We start from the raw sequence: 14792 nt of genomic DNA, 5'->3' as shown, positions 1-14792 counted from the left end.
GGGAACAAACATGCAGCCCCCCACTAACACTAAAGGTCAAAGCCCAAAACATGTTCCCGATGTTTTGGATGTGAACCACAGAGGATTATGGGCCAGTGGCACTGAACCCCTGCTTTCACTTCCCTGCTACCTCAAGGACTGGCTTCCTGACAAGACTGATGCAAGGCCTGAAATATTAAAGAAATGCAGTGTAATACACACTTCTTATGTAACACAACTCCAGGCTTATGCACATAGAGTTGTTGTGAACACCATATCAGGACACCATTCTGAGCAGGCCATTTGACAAAAACTTGTCAACACCTGAACATTTTCCCCTTGCGCCTGACATGGCGCCCTAACTCTGACCCAAATTCAGTGACAGCTAGGAATATTCAGGCTATTAAAATGCCGTTTTTGGCGCGCTACACAGCCCTGTCTGGAGAATAACAATGTTTGATTTGAGGAGGCAAGCCGGCACATTGCCTGAGGCTGTAATAAATAATTAGCAATAATGGGTGCACTCGGCGCGACACTGAGCTTTAGATTTAGGGCAGGGAGAAACATTAGCATCCTCACATGGGATGGAAACGGGGAGATGGATTGTAACAGAGCAGCTGAAATATACATGACAAAAATCAGCAAACAAAGCCTGCATGTCATGGAACCTATTTGCACAGCACGTCGCTTGTACAGTAATTTAGTATTCTGGGATGCTGGCTTTTAGGTATGACAGCTTTTGTCATTTTAAGTACCCTTTAAAAAGACAGAAACTGTGTCTGCTTATCAAACACCATGGCATCTTCATTTTCCCAATTTTATGAAATATATAACCAGGTCTGCGAAAATGACGGCACATAAACAGATAACTGCAGGAGGCCGTGTCAGGAAGGTAAATTGGGGAACGTCTAAATAAAGAATAAAACACTTGAGATAGGAATTCAAAGGAGCCTGAAGACTGCTTTTATATGCTTGATATTGCCAGAGCTGGTGAACACATAACATGCCAAGAGGGAGGCAAAAATAGACGAGGACTGCAAGTTACATTTCCACAGCTTTTACGATAAGAACTGTCAGACTGAAGGAGGAGAGTCTAGACTCAGTGTGAAGTGCTTGGTCTCTTTAAATGTTTTTAATGCGTTTCTGTGTGATGATGACCAAATGTTCTCTTAAAGATGACAGAAATCCTGTGAAGACACATGGCAAGACCTTCCTTTTTACACTGGCCATTTAAAGTTAAGCCTTTAAGGGTAAGGTCTGAATAGCTGGTGAAGGGTTAAAATTATGATTATTTGTATGTAGTGCTGCCATGACTTGGCAGAATGTCTGACACATGATACTGTGATGAATATTAGCCTGTGGTCTACTTGTTGTGCATTACATCTCAAGGGGATCAGACAGGAGGAGCCAGAAGGACTTATAAAAGTATCATCATCTATGTTGTAGATATTATCAAGCTGATCAAGAGGAGGTAAAATGATCTGACATTCTAACCTTGAGGCATCAAAGACCCAGAAGTAGTCTTCCATTAGCACACCATTTTTGTGCCCCCTTTTCAATCGAGACCCCCCATGTCTGTTGCATCCTAGGGACAATACCATGCAGTGTGATCCCAGTCCATTACATGGGAATCATGTTCATACTGGGCGATACACCATGAGGTGCAGAAATCAATGCTATCATTCAGTGCTAATGCAGGAAGTACTGTGCACTTTGCGTAGAGAGGCAGAAAGTGAGGGTAAGGCAGTCAGGTGGTGGATGTTTGATTTTTAAGTTTGAATTACATCCAAGAGATGGGAGAGATGGTGGCTCAGAGTGTTTTAGTTGCCTAACCTTAACCATAACATATTTGCCATTAGCATGATCTTTCCTACCCTACCACAGTTAACAAAAAGGTTGGCATGGAAGTAATCTCATATAGCCAGACCACTACTATCTACTACTACTCTATCTACTACTACTATCTCCACAGTACTGTGTCCGGGCTGGAGAACAGTCTGGCTGGGGGGAGAACTGCCCTGGCTTGTTTGAATTTCTTGAAACCAATCACAATTGTCTTGGGCGGCACAAAGCCCAGGATGCAGCAATAGTGTCCCTGCAATAGTGTTGGGGAGGATTTGTTTTTGCATGTGAGGAAGCAGGTCCTGGCATCTGCAACTACTTGCTTGTTTTGGTTTGTACCATTAGAGACCAGGTTAGGGTAACTTGCTATTTCTGCATGTAGGCTGCTAGCTCGGAGGTTGTTGTTGTTTCCTGAATAGAGAGGGATTTTGAAAATGCTAAAACGCAGATAGGGGAAGGAGCTGAAACAGTTGGCCAAAGGCAGGCTTATGCCCATGGTCTACATCCACTAAGTCAGACAAATCTCAGACTGTAATTGAAGGCAAGGGTTGGAATCGTCCAATATTGACATTCTTGTCTGGTGATAGAGTTGCTGATCCAAGCTTTTGTTGGATTTGTGAAAGAACATCACCAATGGAAGATCCTCATGAACAAAGTAAAGCAGACAAATGTTTGAACCGGCTCCGCTGCTCACCTCGTACGGCGCTCCCACCAAGGCAGATGAGACTGCGATTTGTTCCACTGCTGTTGTATGAAAACAGTGTTGCTCAATCACATAGCAAAAGCAGACAAAGTGCTTACAACCAAAGCATCTTACCTCCTCCACCTCCCCACCCCCCCTTCCGCACACAAGTGCAATTTGCACCAACATACTGAAGCTATCACAGACAGGGGAACACAAATACACACACACACACCCCCAGCAGGAGATCCTCAGGGGCCTCGAAGTGACAGGCAGCTGTCACAGTCCCACGCTGATGCAGACAGTGTGTTTCACACAAGTACGCTTGAGTAAACACACTCTCAGGCTGCTGCTGCTCCTGCTGCTTGAGTCTTCAGCTTCATCGTTTTATACAACAAACTCTCTTTCTCAAACACACACACTCTTTTCCTGATGCTGTTTCCATTCTGATGATTGAGGAGGTGGTTATTTCCCAGGCATAATGTATTATAGCTGGACCGTAATTCATCTATGCTTTTATTTCATTTGGAGCTGGACCTTTGTGCCCACAACTCCTGCCTATTCATCCAACATCAATATATGAACTGGAGGGCTGGTACAGCTTTAAATGGACTGAGTATAAGTTATAGAGGTAGTGCTGTAATTCTTTGCCTTTATAATGTCTACACACCCTCAGGCATGACAAAGAAATCAACAGCTTCTATAGGATAAATGACATGGAAATTTAAATGCATAAAATTCATAAGGAAGGTCAAATGCGGGTGTTTTCCTTTGTCTACTTTTTTGCCTTCCCCATCTCTGCTTCTTCATTCCTCAAGGCTGGCCGTCCATTTACAGACAGGACTGACTCAAGTCATGCTCGAGACGGACTAAAGTTAAAATATATAAGTAACAAATATAAGTCCTGTTTGCTTGATTTTTGCCACGCTTGAACTTGGAAGTTAGAAAGCAATCCCAATGTAATACGGAGCAAATAAAGCATCCGTTTCTATTTAGTTTGGCTTTCTTGCTAACCAACTCTAGGAAGCAACTTGGAGGCAAATGGGCGGCTAGACCAGACAAGTTTTTGGTTTTCAACAAGGTCACCGTGGAGCCTTGGGCCCCCACCCCCCCACTGTGAGAGGATTGGTGTGCCCCAGTTTAATTGCCGCCCTTGGCTTCAGCCCTCTTCAGGATGTCCTGATCGTTATCAAGCATGCTTGATATATTTGTGCGAGGTCTTGTACTGAGAGTGATTGAACAAGCAAGTTTGTTGTTCTGACCAATGTCAGAACAACAAACTTGCAAGTTGGCGGGTAAACCTGCAGATCATATACCTCATCAGACTACACCCAGTAGACTTGTTCTAAAAAAGACTTTAAAAAGTCTAATCAATAACATTCTGAATTAGACTTTTTTTTCCAGAGCTGATGATGGAAGTTGCTAAGGAGTAAGAAATCTTCTTTCTCATCTCTGTTGAGAGTTGCAGATGTGCAGAACCGATCACAGATGGCAAGGACCAGAAACTGTCAAGGAAGCCACTGACACATGACAGTGATTACTTTTTAATATCTTTTTCTTCACCCTCCCTTCCAAACTTAGTGCCAACTCAGTGCTGCCTGAACAGAAACAGATGGAATAGTATTTCTGCATCAATGTCCTTAACTTCAACACGTCACAGCATCATGCAGAAAAAGGTAGGGTGCTGTGTTTTCATCACAGCCAATAAACACCACTGACTACAGCAGAGTCGTTTGACCCTGAAGTGAATGCCGATTGTCCACATTCACATTAAAGACAAAAGCCAGATAGTAGTGGTGTTTTTCTGCAATGTGAAAGGGGTTATAACTGATGTAGAATTTGTAATCCAGAAAGAAAAGGTCAGATGAAAAGAAACATTTTCACTTTCTCCTTTTTTTTTTTTTTTTTAACTTTTTTTGTTGTTATTTCTGCAGTGTAAATGTAACATTTAACCCAACCCAAATCAATTTCAGTCCCTACCTATCCCATTTATTCGAGATTGACCTTCCCCTCCTGTGAAAAAATATTCTATTGCTTATTGCTTAGAATGCTTATTTCATAGTTAGGTAATGCAGAGTCTTAAAATGGCATATCCTCGTTACCAGCAGAGGACTACATATGAAAAGACTGAACAAAGAAATGGTAAAACATAAGCTGATTTCATGTAATGTGAATGAACGTGGGATAGACCTACTCACACCCTTTGTTTATATCTGCCCAAACCTCTGCTACAGAGAACTGTTTAACTAATGGACATTAATCCAATGTCCTCTGCAAATGTGTGTCATGGCCTAAAAGGGTTATTTCATCTCTCTCTATTGCCCCTGCCTACGCATATGTGGAGTGACTGAGAGGCGAACAAGATGAAATCTTGTAATGATGTCAACCTTTAAAGCATCAAGGCCCTTTCATGAATAGAAATGTACAGTTAAAGAGTCAAAACCCACAGAGACAACACTTTCTCCTAACACACACACACCCCAGTTAAAACTCCTCTTTGTTGTGTTAGCGAAACTGTTCCTGAAACTCATCATTTACACTCCCTATCATTTTGGTTGTTGTGACATCGGAAAGAGGAACCGCCTGACAGCCGACTCCTCAGACACCGGCGAAACACTGCTACTCCTTTCCTCAATTACATGTTTGTCTTCCAGGAATGCCAATGAAAAGCTCACACTGCAATACATACCGGTAGTAGTGAAGAAAATATATTTTCACTTCCATGATGAAAGGTCTACTTTTGTGCCGTTGGTATTTTTTCTATTTCACAGCAGACAAAGGAGGCATCCCATTTAATCACATAATAACGCAAATACACTATGAAAATGATATCATGCCCATGCAGCTTGGTGTTAAATGATGAGTTTGTCAGCTTACAAACTACACTGCTGTGTTTGCTGAGGGGGTGTCTGCATTGAATAATCAGTAAATTACTGCTGCATTATTATACTCCTGGAATCTATTTTCTAGTGTGTGTGATATTTAGAGCTTAATCAACAGATGTTCCTTTTCACTGTATGCTTTAGGTATTCAAGAGCGTTTTGTACTAAATTAAAGATCCCTTGTATTAATGGAAGCTTTATCTTTGTAGTAATGGAAGCTCCACCAGAAGAGCTAAAGCAAGACTGGAGTGCAGTTGTGGGATATCAAAAACCTCCTCCAAGTAGTTTCCAGAGGTACTTTAATGCTAACTGACTATCCCCTATTCCTAATTTGCCAGAACGCACCAGTGTTATTGGGGCTAGACTCTCTCTCTCTCTCTCTCTCTCTCTCTCTCTCTCTCTCTCTCTCTCTCACACACACACACACACACAGACATATATGCATGCAAAGATGGGATGAAATGGCATACTTACTGGATGGGCCGACTGTGATGGAGTGATGTAGAAATGGGTGTAAAAGAAAAGAAGAAAAGAACGATGAATGAGAATGAGATGATGAGCTCATGATGGACAGTGATACTGGATGAAAACATTTGAACAAAACAGATTTTAACTTTGGAGCAGCACAGCCACTCAGGTCTATTCAAAATTAATGCCATCATGAATTAACCGAACGTGAATGGGAAAACGGCTGCTTTTTAAATGAAGTGGTCCCAGAAGAACGGAACAGCGGAGGAGCTGGAGGAGGAATGATGAACTGAATGTGAATATACAGGTGAAGATAAGTTGTTTTGTTCTGATTGATCTGTAGCTTTGTACAATATATGGTCATTTTCGTTTGTGTGTGTGTGTGTTTAGGTTCCTATTATCCCTAATACTGCAGCTGCATGCATGCATGCAAACCTTAATCAATCTCTATTTGCCGAACATCTGCCGCTGGGAATGAAAAATGAAGACATTCTGCTGCAAAATTTGAATAGCAAGTGCTATTATTATATGTGCAAGAGTGTGAATGTGTGTGTTTTGTCTTGCACCAACAAATACTCTGTGTCTGTTTGTCACTGCATGCATGTGCGTTTAGTATGTGAGCATATGTGTGTTGACATATGTCAGAAGTGTCGGTACAGACTGGAGGGCGCGCTCACAGAATCAACTGTTACAGAGTTAAACTCTAAATATTCTCTTTTATCATCACAAATGACAGATTTCTCATCCGAGTGCCTCTCTTCAAGAGACTGACTTTATTCTAATGCAATTTCAACACTTTTTGATCTCTCTCTCCAGAGGGATGACGAGATGAGGCTTGAAAGGAACTTAAAATCCATTTTTCACTTTCTCTCTCATAGTTTCAGTTAACAGCATGTTACCAATGGCATAATATGGGGAGTTATAATCAGCCACAATGTCTGTCTGTCTATCTGTTTATTCACAACTTCTTCTGACTTCTTATCGGCATTATCTCTTTGTTTAACCATTATGGACACTGATGAAAACATTCAACATGTTTTTGTAGAGAAAACTAATTGATTGTGAATCTTTCACAAAAGTAACCAAATTGAATTTAATAAAAAGAAAGACAACTGAATGACAGCGTGCTAGTAGGTGGTTGGTTCTGTAATGCATAATAGCAAAACTGTCCATCTGTGCAAATAATATAGTCATGTATTCAGTGTTGAAAAATCCAATTTTCTGCCAGTGTAGAATTGCCTCCACTGAAGTTAAACTAATTTAACTATTTATTGAATTAAAGCAGCATAAGATGTTTTTAGTTGGTGGCAGATTTCTGTCTTTATATTATTGGGGAAATGACACTTTCTTTGAGAAATCAACAACACATTTGAAATAAGTAACAAACACACATTATCTGGTTTTCCACAGTATTCATGATTCATTTTAAATGTAATGATTGCAAAGAACAATTGTTTTTTGTGATTTACACATTTTGCAAATCAAAATTCACTTGAATTCACTCTGAACACATTATACACTATGACTGTGTGGCCAGCTGGCACTGCCAGTAACTATAGCACGAGAAGCTGAAATGAAGCTGGAAATAGCAGAGATGAAATCTGACTAAAATACTACTGATGCATGTGACTACAGTGTTTTTTTGTGTGATTGATTGACGAAGAGTAGCCTATGTCTTACCGTGCACTTGCAGGGTACCCGATGCTTCGGCTTTGCCCACGCTGTTCTCTGACACGCAGGTGTAAGTGCCCTCGTCCTCACCTCGCACCTGGGTCAGGCGCAGGCTGTTGTCACTGCGGATCTCAAATCTGGAGAAACATCAACACACAAGATTTAGCACAAAATGCAATGCATCACTTCTCTCCAGTTGTCTGTGAATTTGCAAATTGCAAAGTTACCTAGTTTATTAAACCTTTGTAAATTGCAACTGAGTGTCAGACAATGTAGAACAAGGCTGTTTTCCTTAACATCTGAAAAGTTTATGTAATGCAGGTGGCAATATGAGATTTTGTTGTGATCTGTGTCTCTGATTATTGTCTGTATGTCAACAGATGTGAAGAGAACACTACAAGGTATTCTTAAAGGAAAAGTGTCTACAATCAAGCTTTTGAACAAGCAGCTAATGTGTGTACCACACGTCATTATGCATGTGGAGATGGAGTGAGTTGTCCTGTAATGCTTTAGGCAACGGACAAAACAAATCCATCAGAGTCTCTCTGTGTAGATCTCAATCCTGCTGACAACAAGGGAGCATTTAACTTTATTTCCCTTGAGGGATCGTTAAAGTTTCATCCAGTCGAATAACCAAAGTGTTTGAGAGAGTGAGTGTGGGAGTATATACAGTATACTGTTGCTGGCATAGTCAAAATAGTGGCACATCATTCAGACTTTTCACATTTGCCTATCTTAGCACTGAATAAAGCTTAATTGGGAAAGCATACATGCAGACATTTGTTCTGTAATTTGAAGCTGTTACGATAACCACACTTCTTGTTTCCAGAAATGTAATGTGTTGCTTAGTAACAGTGGTTTGATGATCCTGCACTTCTAACAGTATGCTGTTTCTGTCGTACCTGCCCCGGGGCAACTCTCCCTCCTCTCTCCGCCAGCGGACAGTCGGAGTTGGGTCTCCATGCACCTCGCAGAAGAAGTCCACCGTATCGTCTGCCAACACCACCTGGTTCACCGGCTGTTTGGTGAACACTGGCCTCTCTGGAATTAGACAGAACAGAGAGAGGATTAAAAATGCTTGTGCTGCTACTTTCTAATTGCAGAGAGAGACTATTCACATTTGTCAGAAGAGTGGACTAATTTGGGATAGCTCATCCAACTACAGACTTGTACAATTAGCAAATGTATCGACTAGTCACTCAAAAGAAAATTCATCAAGAACAGTTTTGATAATTGATTGATCGTTTTAGTCATTTTTTAATCAAAATTGTCAAATTAAATGTGAGGATTTGCTGCTTTTCTATGTCAAATATGGCAGTAAATGAAGAGTCTTTGGCTTTAGGACTGTTGGTTGGACAAAAGAAGCAATCTGAAGACATTTCTTTGGACTCTGGGAAATTCTGAGCCTTTTTTTTTTTGCAATTTTGGCATTTTATAGACCAAATTAATTGATTACATATGAAAATAACTGGCAGATTTAATGATAATAAAATAATCATTAGTTACAGCCCTAATTAAGAATATATAAATATAAAATCCTATATTTAGTGTTTCTGATATATCTTATACCCCTTTTCCACTGATCTAAAATCACACTTAAACTTGCTAAGATCAGGCTTTTGTGTGCAATGGGAATGTGTAAACTCTGCATTTACACCCGGGTCAATTGACTCTGCAGTAGATATGGGTAATATGCGTCTATTATTGTTTCTTCTGTTACAACATGACGTCAGTGACGTACAACGTAACATTTCAGATAAAAATTTGAAGTGTTACGCCTGCGAGAAGTTGGAACGGGGTCAATAGGCGATTTTTAGGGGGTGTATCCGTGTTTAAAAAAACCTGTGCAGACCCGCTAATTTTGGTGGAAAAGCGGTATAACCAAAGTCTACCTCTAAATGATAAGTATAAAGACCAAAGACAACCAGAGGGAAAAAGCAAGCAATGAGATAGAAGAAGACAACAAAGACACAAGTAAGAGGAGGAGGAGTAAGAGGAGCAGGAGGTGAAGGGTTGGGTGGGTTAAGCGTGTGGAAAGCTGTGTGGGAAAGCTGATGGCCACTGCATTGCACCAGAGCTCACTTTGAGGTGAATATTTGATCCAAGCCTCAACTGAGCCTGAGAGATTTCTTATCAAGATTTACCAAGATTAAAAAAAGGTCCAGCATCAATACCCAAACTCATGATGATAAATCTTTACGAACATATTGTTACTAATTCATCAGAAATTAGATTCACTTAACTACGAACAGTTACTACCGAGGACATTAATGTGAAAACTAAAACCAAGTCGCCACAACTGAACCTGTTAATATTCACAAATAAGAAGGACGATTTTGCATAATCATTAATGGAGTTACAGGCCTGATACAGGTGAATAACAACATCAAGTTACACATGTGAAAGAATAACAAGAGCGATAAATATGAACTGTAAGCCCTCTTCAAGATCAGATGCGGTGATAGCAGAGAAATTAGTGCAGATGTGTACTGACTATAATCATGCAAATTTCACAGATGGCAGTAATATTAGATATAAGATATAAGTGATGGGACGTGTATTTTCAGGAAGCATAAATTGCTAAATTAAGTGTTACAAACTGGGTTAAGGTTTAATGTTGCACTACAATGCGCAGAAGGAGCAGCATCTGGGTCGTGGTGGTATTGAGGAGGGGGGTGGGGGTGCTAAAATGAAAATATCAATCTTCTATGTGTTTCCTGGGATCAATACACACTTTGAGAACGCTTAGGCTGCTGCTCTGCTGAGAGCAAAGCAAAGAATCTGAGAGAAAGAAAGAAGGAGAGAGGTCAGGAGAGCAAAAGCAGAGGGCAGCTGGAAGGGAAACATTCATCTTCTCCAACAACATCAGCAGAGAAATGAAAGCAACCCAAGAGAAAATAAATCAGTTTACTATATAACCTCAACCAAGATTATTTGAAGATGTAGATCTTTGCATCTGATATAATTTTTTGCACAATTAAATAATAACCATGCTTGCATAGGGATTCATAATATGATAATTAATCAGATTTCTGTATTTTTTTAATGAGATGCAGTAATAATGACTCACCAAACACCACAAGTTCAGCAGGATCACTGTCCTTCTCTCCAACCATGTTGGTTCCAACACACACATACATGCCAGCATCACTTTTCCTGGTGTTGGAAATCATCAGCTTGCCTCCTCGGATCTGAAAATGAAAGGCAAAGGGAGGAGAAGAGGGGAAGGAAGGGAGGAAGAGGCACAGAGGGAATTGAAAAGGTTAGTGTAGGAGGAGGATGAGGAGAATGGTGAGAAAGATGAGGAGGAGCAGGGGGAGTAGAGGTGGTGGTGGAGGAGGGGGAAAGAAAAAAGACAAATGGAAAATGGTTGGAAACAGGATATTGAGGCATGTTCGTCAAGAGGGCAGCCACTCCATCATCCTCAGTGTGTCATAACATATGGCTCCTCTGCTAGTTCTTATACTGTTTGACAATGGGTCTAGCTCCAGGCCAATCACCGTAGAAACATCTTCCATTGCTGAGTCAGTAGCTGCATTGATTGACGCTGGTAAATAGTGTGCGCATACATGCATGCTTCCAAACAGTAGGTTAACATGCCTGGTTTTACTGTGTTCTGAAGTTTGAGAGTCCACTCATTTCTTGAAGGTGGTGTTCTGGTGAACTTTCCAATTATCAACAATGATAGAACTGGATTGTTTATTAATCAGAGGTTTATCATCAATAATCAAAATTCCACATTATTGATCGGTCAGTGGATGACCAAAAAAGAAAGAATGGCAGATCACTTGAAAAATGAAGCAGATTAGCTTGTGTGAATCTCAAAAAGCACAACGCTAATAGTTTGCAAATGTATTATTTATACAAACAAAAAACTGCAAAACGGAAAATCAGCAGTTAATTTGTTTCAAATTCAAAATCACTTTTGTAAAATTTCATTAAACCTTTAGACTATGCAGGGTCTATCGTGCAAGAAAAGCAAGAAAAAATGTCTATAGAAAAGAAGCAGCCAACTCACAGTGATCCTCTCATCTCGGTCATTGACACGGATGTTGTTTCTCTTCCAAGAGATGGTGGGTTCCGGATGGCCTCTGGGGGGGATGCACTCCATGACAGCCGGCTCACCTGCTGCTACCACCACATCACTAGGCGTTTGACGGAAGTCATCTCTCAGAACTGCAGAAAAGAGGGAAGGTGGAGAGGCATTGTAAGATGACAGTCTGTGTAAACTTCTTTGTTGATGATACTATATTTTATCTGTTGGTGCATGTAAGATGTTCTGCTAACTTTCTGCTGACATTTAGCCTGCTGATGGTACTCTTATCTTACTCTGAATATAGGATGCCTGTTCACTTTGAACTGACATTTGGCCTTAAAAAACAAACAATGTGAATGCCAAACAGGTGAAAAAAACAGGTGTACATACGTCCCTATGGTCTTCATTGACTCAGTGTCATGTGTGCAGAATAACATCACATCAATAATGAGTGATCTTGTAGCCAACACACACACAGTAGTTGAATTATTCAATCTGACCCACACACATTCACACACACATACATACACAAACACACACACACTCCCATGGCAAACCCATAATTACAATGAACATGTGGTCAAGATAGAAGTCACCACTCAAACAAGTACATAAGGTAAATCAAAGATATTAACTGCAGGAAGTCACTCTGAATAAATCTAGTTGATTCTTTTTGCTTTCCTGGAGTCTATTCATAAAACATTAGAGATTTGTCTTCGAGTCAGCCTGCCTCTTTTACTCACACATTCATCCCTCTGCAGTCAACCTATATTACCTGTTACCTGAAGGCACAGAGCTGCTTCTTTCTCATTTCAGTCTCTAGAGCTCTGTGACCTCTCAGATTACAGGTGTAGAGGATGGTTTTGTAGTCTGGGATGATGTACTGACAACACCGGTCTACCAGGATGAGGCCACAGCCAAGCAGGCCTACAGGCTACAAGTCTCCCTCAGCCAACAGGGAAATAAACGGGTTAAACCAATGACATGGCGCACCTAACTGGCTTGAATGTCCCTCGCTTATCTGATAGATGGATCCTCACAAAAATTGCTTTTCACATTACAATCTCTCCTATTCTCTCTCCATTTCTGAACAAACTTTCTAAGTTGAGCAGCAACTCAACTATCTCTCAAAATATAAATTCTCCTCCCTAAAAATATTCTGCAAAGCTATCTTTGAAGCTATAAGTAGATGTAAGATTTTGAAGGACATCAAGGAGTTGGTGGATAATTAATTGATGCAAGAAGATACTGTAGCATGGCAGATTTGCATATATTATGGCAATCTCATTGATGATATGAATGAGTCATGTCGATATCATGACATTCCGCTAGTCTGCAGGGCTGTCGAGACTGTCATAAAGATGAGCAGAGAGAAATCAGTTACTTCACCTTAAAGATTACAAGTCATGTTAGGAACGGGTGTCCTAATTTACACTCTTCACAGACTTTGGAACATCACTACTACTTGTGATGTTTGGGGAAACATTAACATTAACATTAGGACATTAAGTTGTGACATAATGTGTATATGTGTAAAGCTTGACTTATCCCAGCAAACACATTTAACATTGTTTCTAACCATTTAGGTTAAATTATCAGGAGCAACATTTACATAATCAAGACTATGGGTGGAAATTCCCGTATTATGTAAGTACAGATTTTACTGTGAATGAGCCGCTTTTCCAAGCACTTGTATACTTTTACTAAGTAAATCTACTTTTACTACTGAACGAATAAGATGTTAGCACAAGTAAGCACAAATTACGGCCTATATTTTGAGGTTATGGTCCAATCGTGGGGCTTCATTACCCTTACTGAGGAGGTTGTGTTTTTCAGCCATGTCCATGTGTTTGTTTGTTGGTTGGTTTGTCAGCAGGATAACACAAGAACTACTCAACAGATTGCCACGACACTTGGATGGAGGATGGGTCTCGGCCCAGAATAGACCCCAATAACTTTTGGTGAGGATCCAGCTAAAGGGACAGATTCAGGATTTGTTTTTTACGTTCTTTAACATTACATGACAGGACGTTTTTCAACAGTTTTGTTGTATTTATGAGTGAATACAACTTGATGCAGATCCAAATAAAGATCCAGATCTGAGCAGAGCTGAGTTTTATTTGTTATTGGAATAGGCTTGATTATATTCAGGGGGACCAACGGGTCTTGTCGGAGTTATACACTCCACTGGGTGCCATTCTAGTTAGTCATGTGTTTGATTCAGTATGTTTTCCTTTTGAAGTGTCTTCAGTGTCATTAAAAATAGCTCTGTTTACATTTGCCCTGTGACTCAATAGGACACATAACAGTTTTCATAGCTCAGTAAGACATACTGCCATGCTCACTCACTTGTTATGTGAAGCCTTGAGGAATATATAAGCAAACAGAGCAGAATATATGGTTTGTTATTCAAGTGGAATATGAAAGTATAAAATGTATGGATGCCCTGAGCCATCTTCCATTGGAATCAGTGGCTAAGAAGAAATATTTACCTCTGCCCATCCACATGATTTAATGTTCATGTAAAGCAGCACCATGCATGTGTTATTGTTTGCCTGTAAATGTCTCCTCCAGGCTTTGTGTCCACAAAATCAATACTGATAGATCATGGAATGTGTACATTACACGGGTGTTCATTTTGTACATATTCTATTCATGCGTATATGTCTTTATGAGGTGTGTGCAGGTGTGAGTCCACATTTGTTAGAAACAGCACCAATGTCGCTGTAATGTCACAGGCCAGCAGGGAAGGGTCATTGCCTCATCTGATTAATGACACACCTCCCCTAATGACAGCACTGACAGGCCAACAAAGCCCCAGGACATTACTGTTATCATCACCATCCATATATCTGTGTCCATCCATCCATCCTTCCATATGAACTCGCTTACACTCAGAATTCTCACATTTCCTTATCTGAAATACCTGGGTTTGTGTGGAAAATGCATTGTATCTCAATGTCAGACTGAACGCCGTGAAGGCTCATTTCTCTTGTTGTCAAGATAGCGTGGCGTCCTCTTTGAATGAGGGTGGGTGTGTACGTGAGGAGATAAATCAGCCTGTTTTGTTTGTAATCAAGGTCATGAGAGACGGGCACATCAGTGTTTAAGGAGAAAGGAGGATATTTTTTATTTCCTCATTAGCTAACAGAGCCTGCGCTTGCCTTTACCCTGATAATATACAGGTCTCCACAATTCATTGTGGGCTCCTGAACCGCTATGTTTCTGTATT

The 14792-nt window shown here is 40.5% G+C and overlaps 1 protein-coding gene across 1 annotated transcript in view; it reads right to left on the bottom strand.

Annotated features, from left to right (window-relative positions):
• The window catches only part of robo3 (roundabout, axon guidance receptor, homolog 3 (Drosophila)), a 93517-nt gene that overhangs the window by 41603 nt on the left and 37122 nt on the right, over positions 1 to 14792 (bottom strand). The window contains exons 3-6 of the mRNA XM_073480131.1: positions 11543 to 11700; positions 10595 to 10715; positions 8427 to 8565; positions 7534 to 7661 (exon numbers count right to left, since the gene is read on the bottom strand). Of these exons, the coding sequence (XP_073336232.1) occupies positions 7534 to 7661; positions 8427 to 8565; positions 10595 to 10715; positions 11543 to 11700 (546 nt within the window). The remainder of the gene's footprint in view (positions 1 to 7533; positions 7662 to 8426; positions 8566 to 10594; positions 10716 to 11542; positions 11701 to 14792) is intronic.

This window comes from Pagrus major, chromosome 13 (genome assembly GCF_040436345.1).
Source record: "Pagrus major chromosome 13, Pma_NU_1.0".
Taxonomy (NCBI): Eukaryota; Metazoa; Chordata; class Actinopteri; order Spariformes; family Sparidae; genus Pagrus; species Pagrus major.
This window is presented reverse-complemented; position numbering and strand designations above follow the sequence as displayed.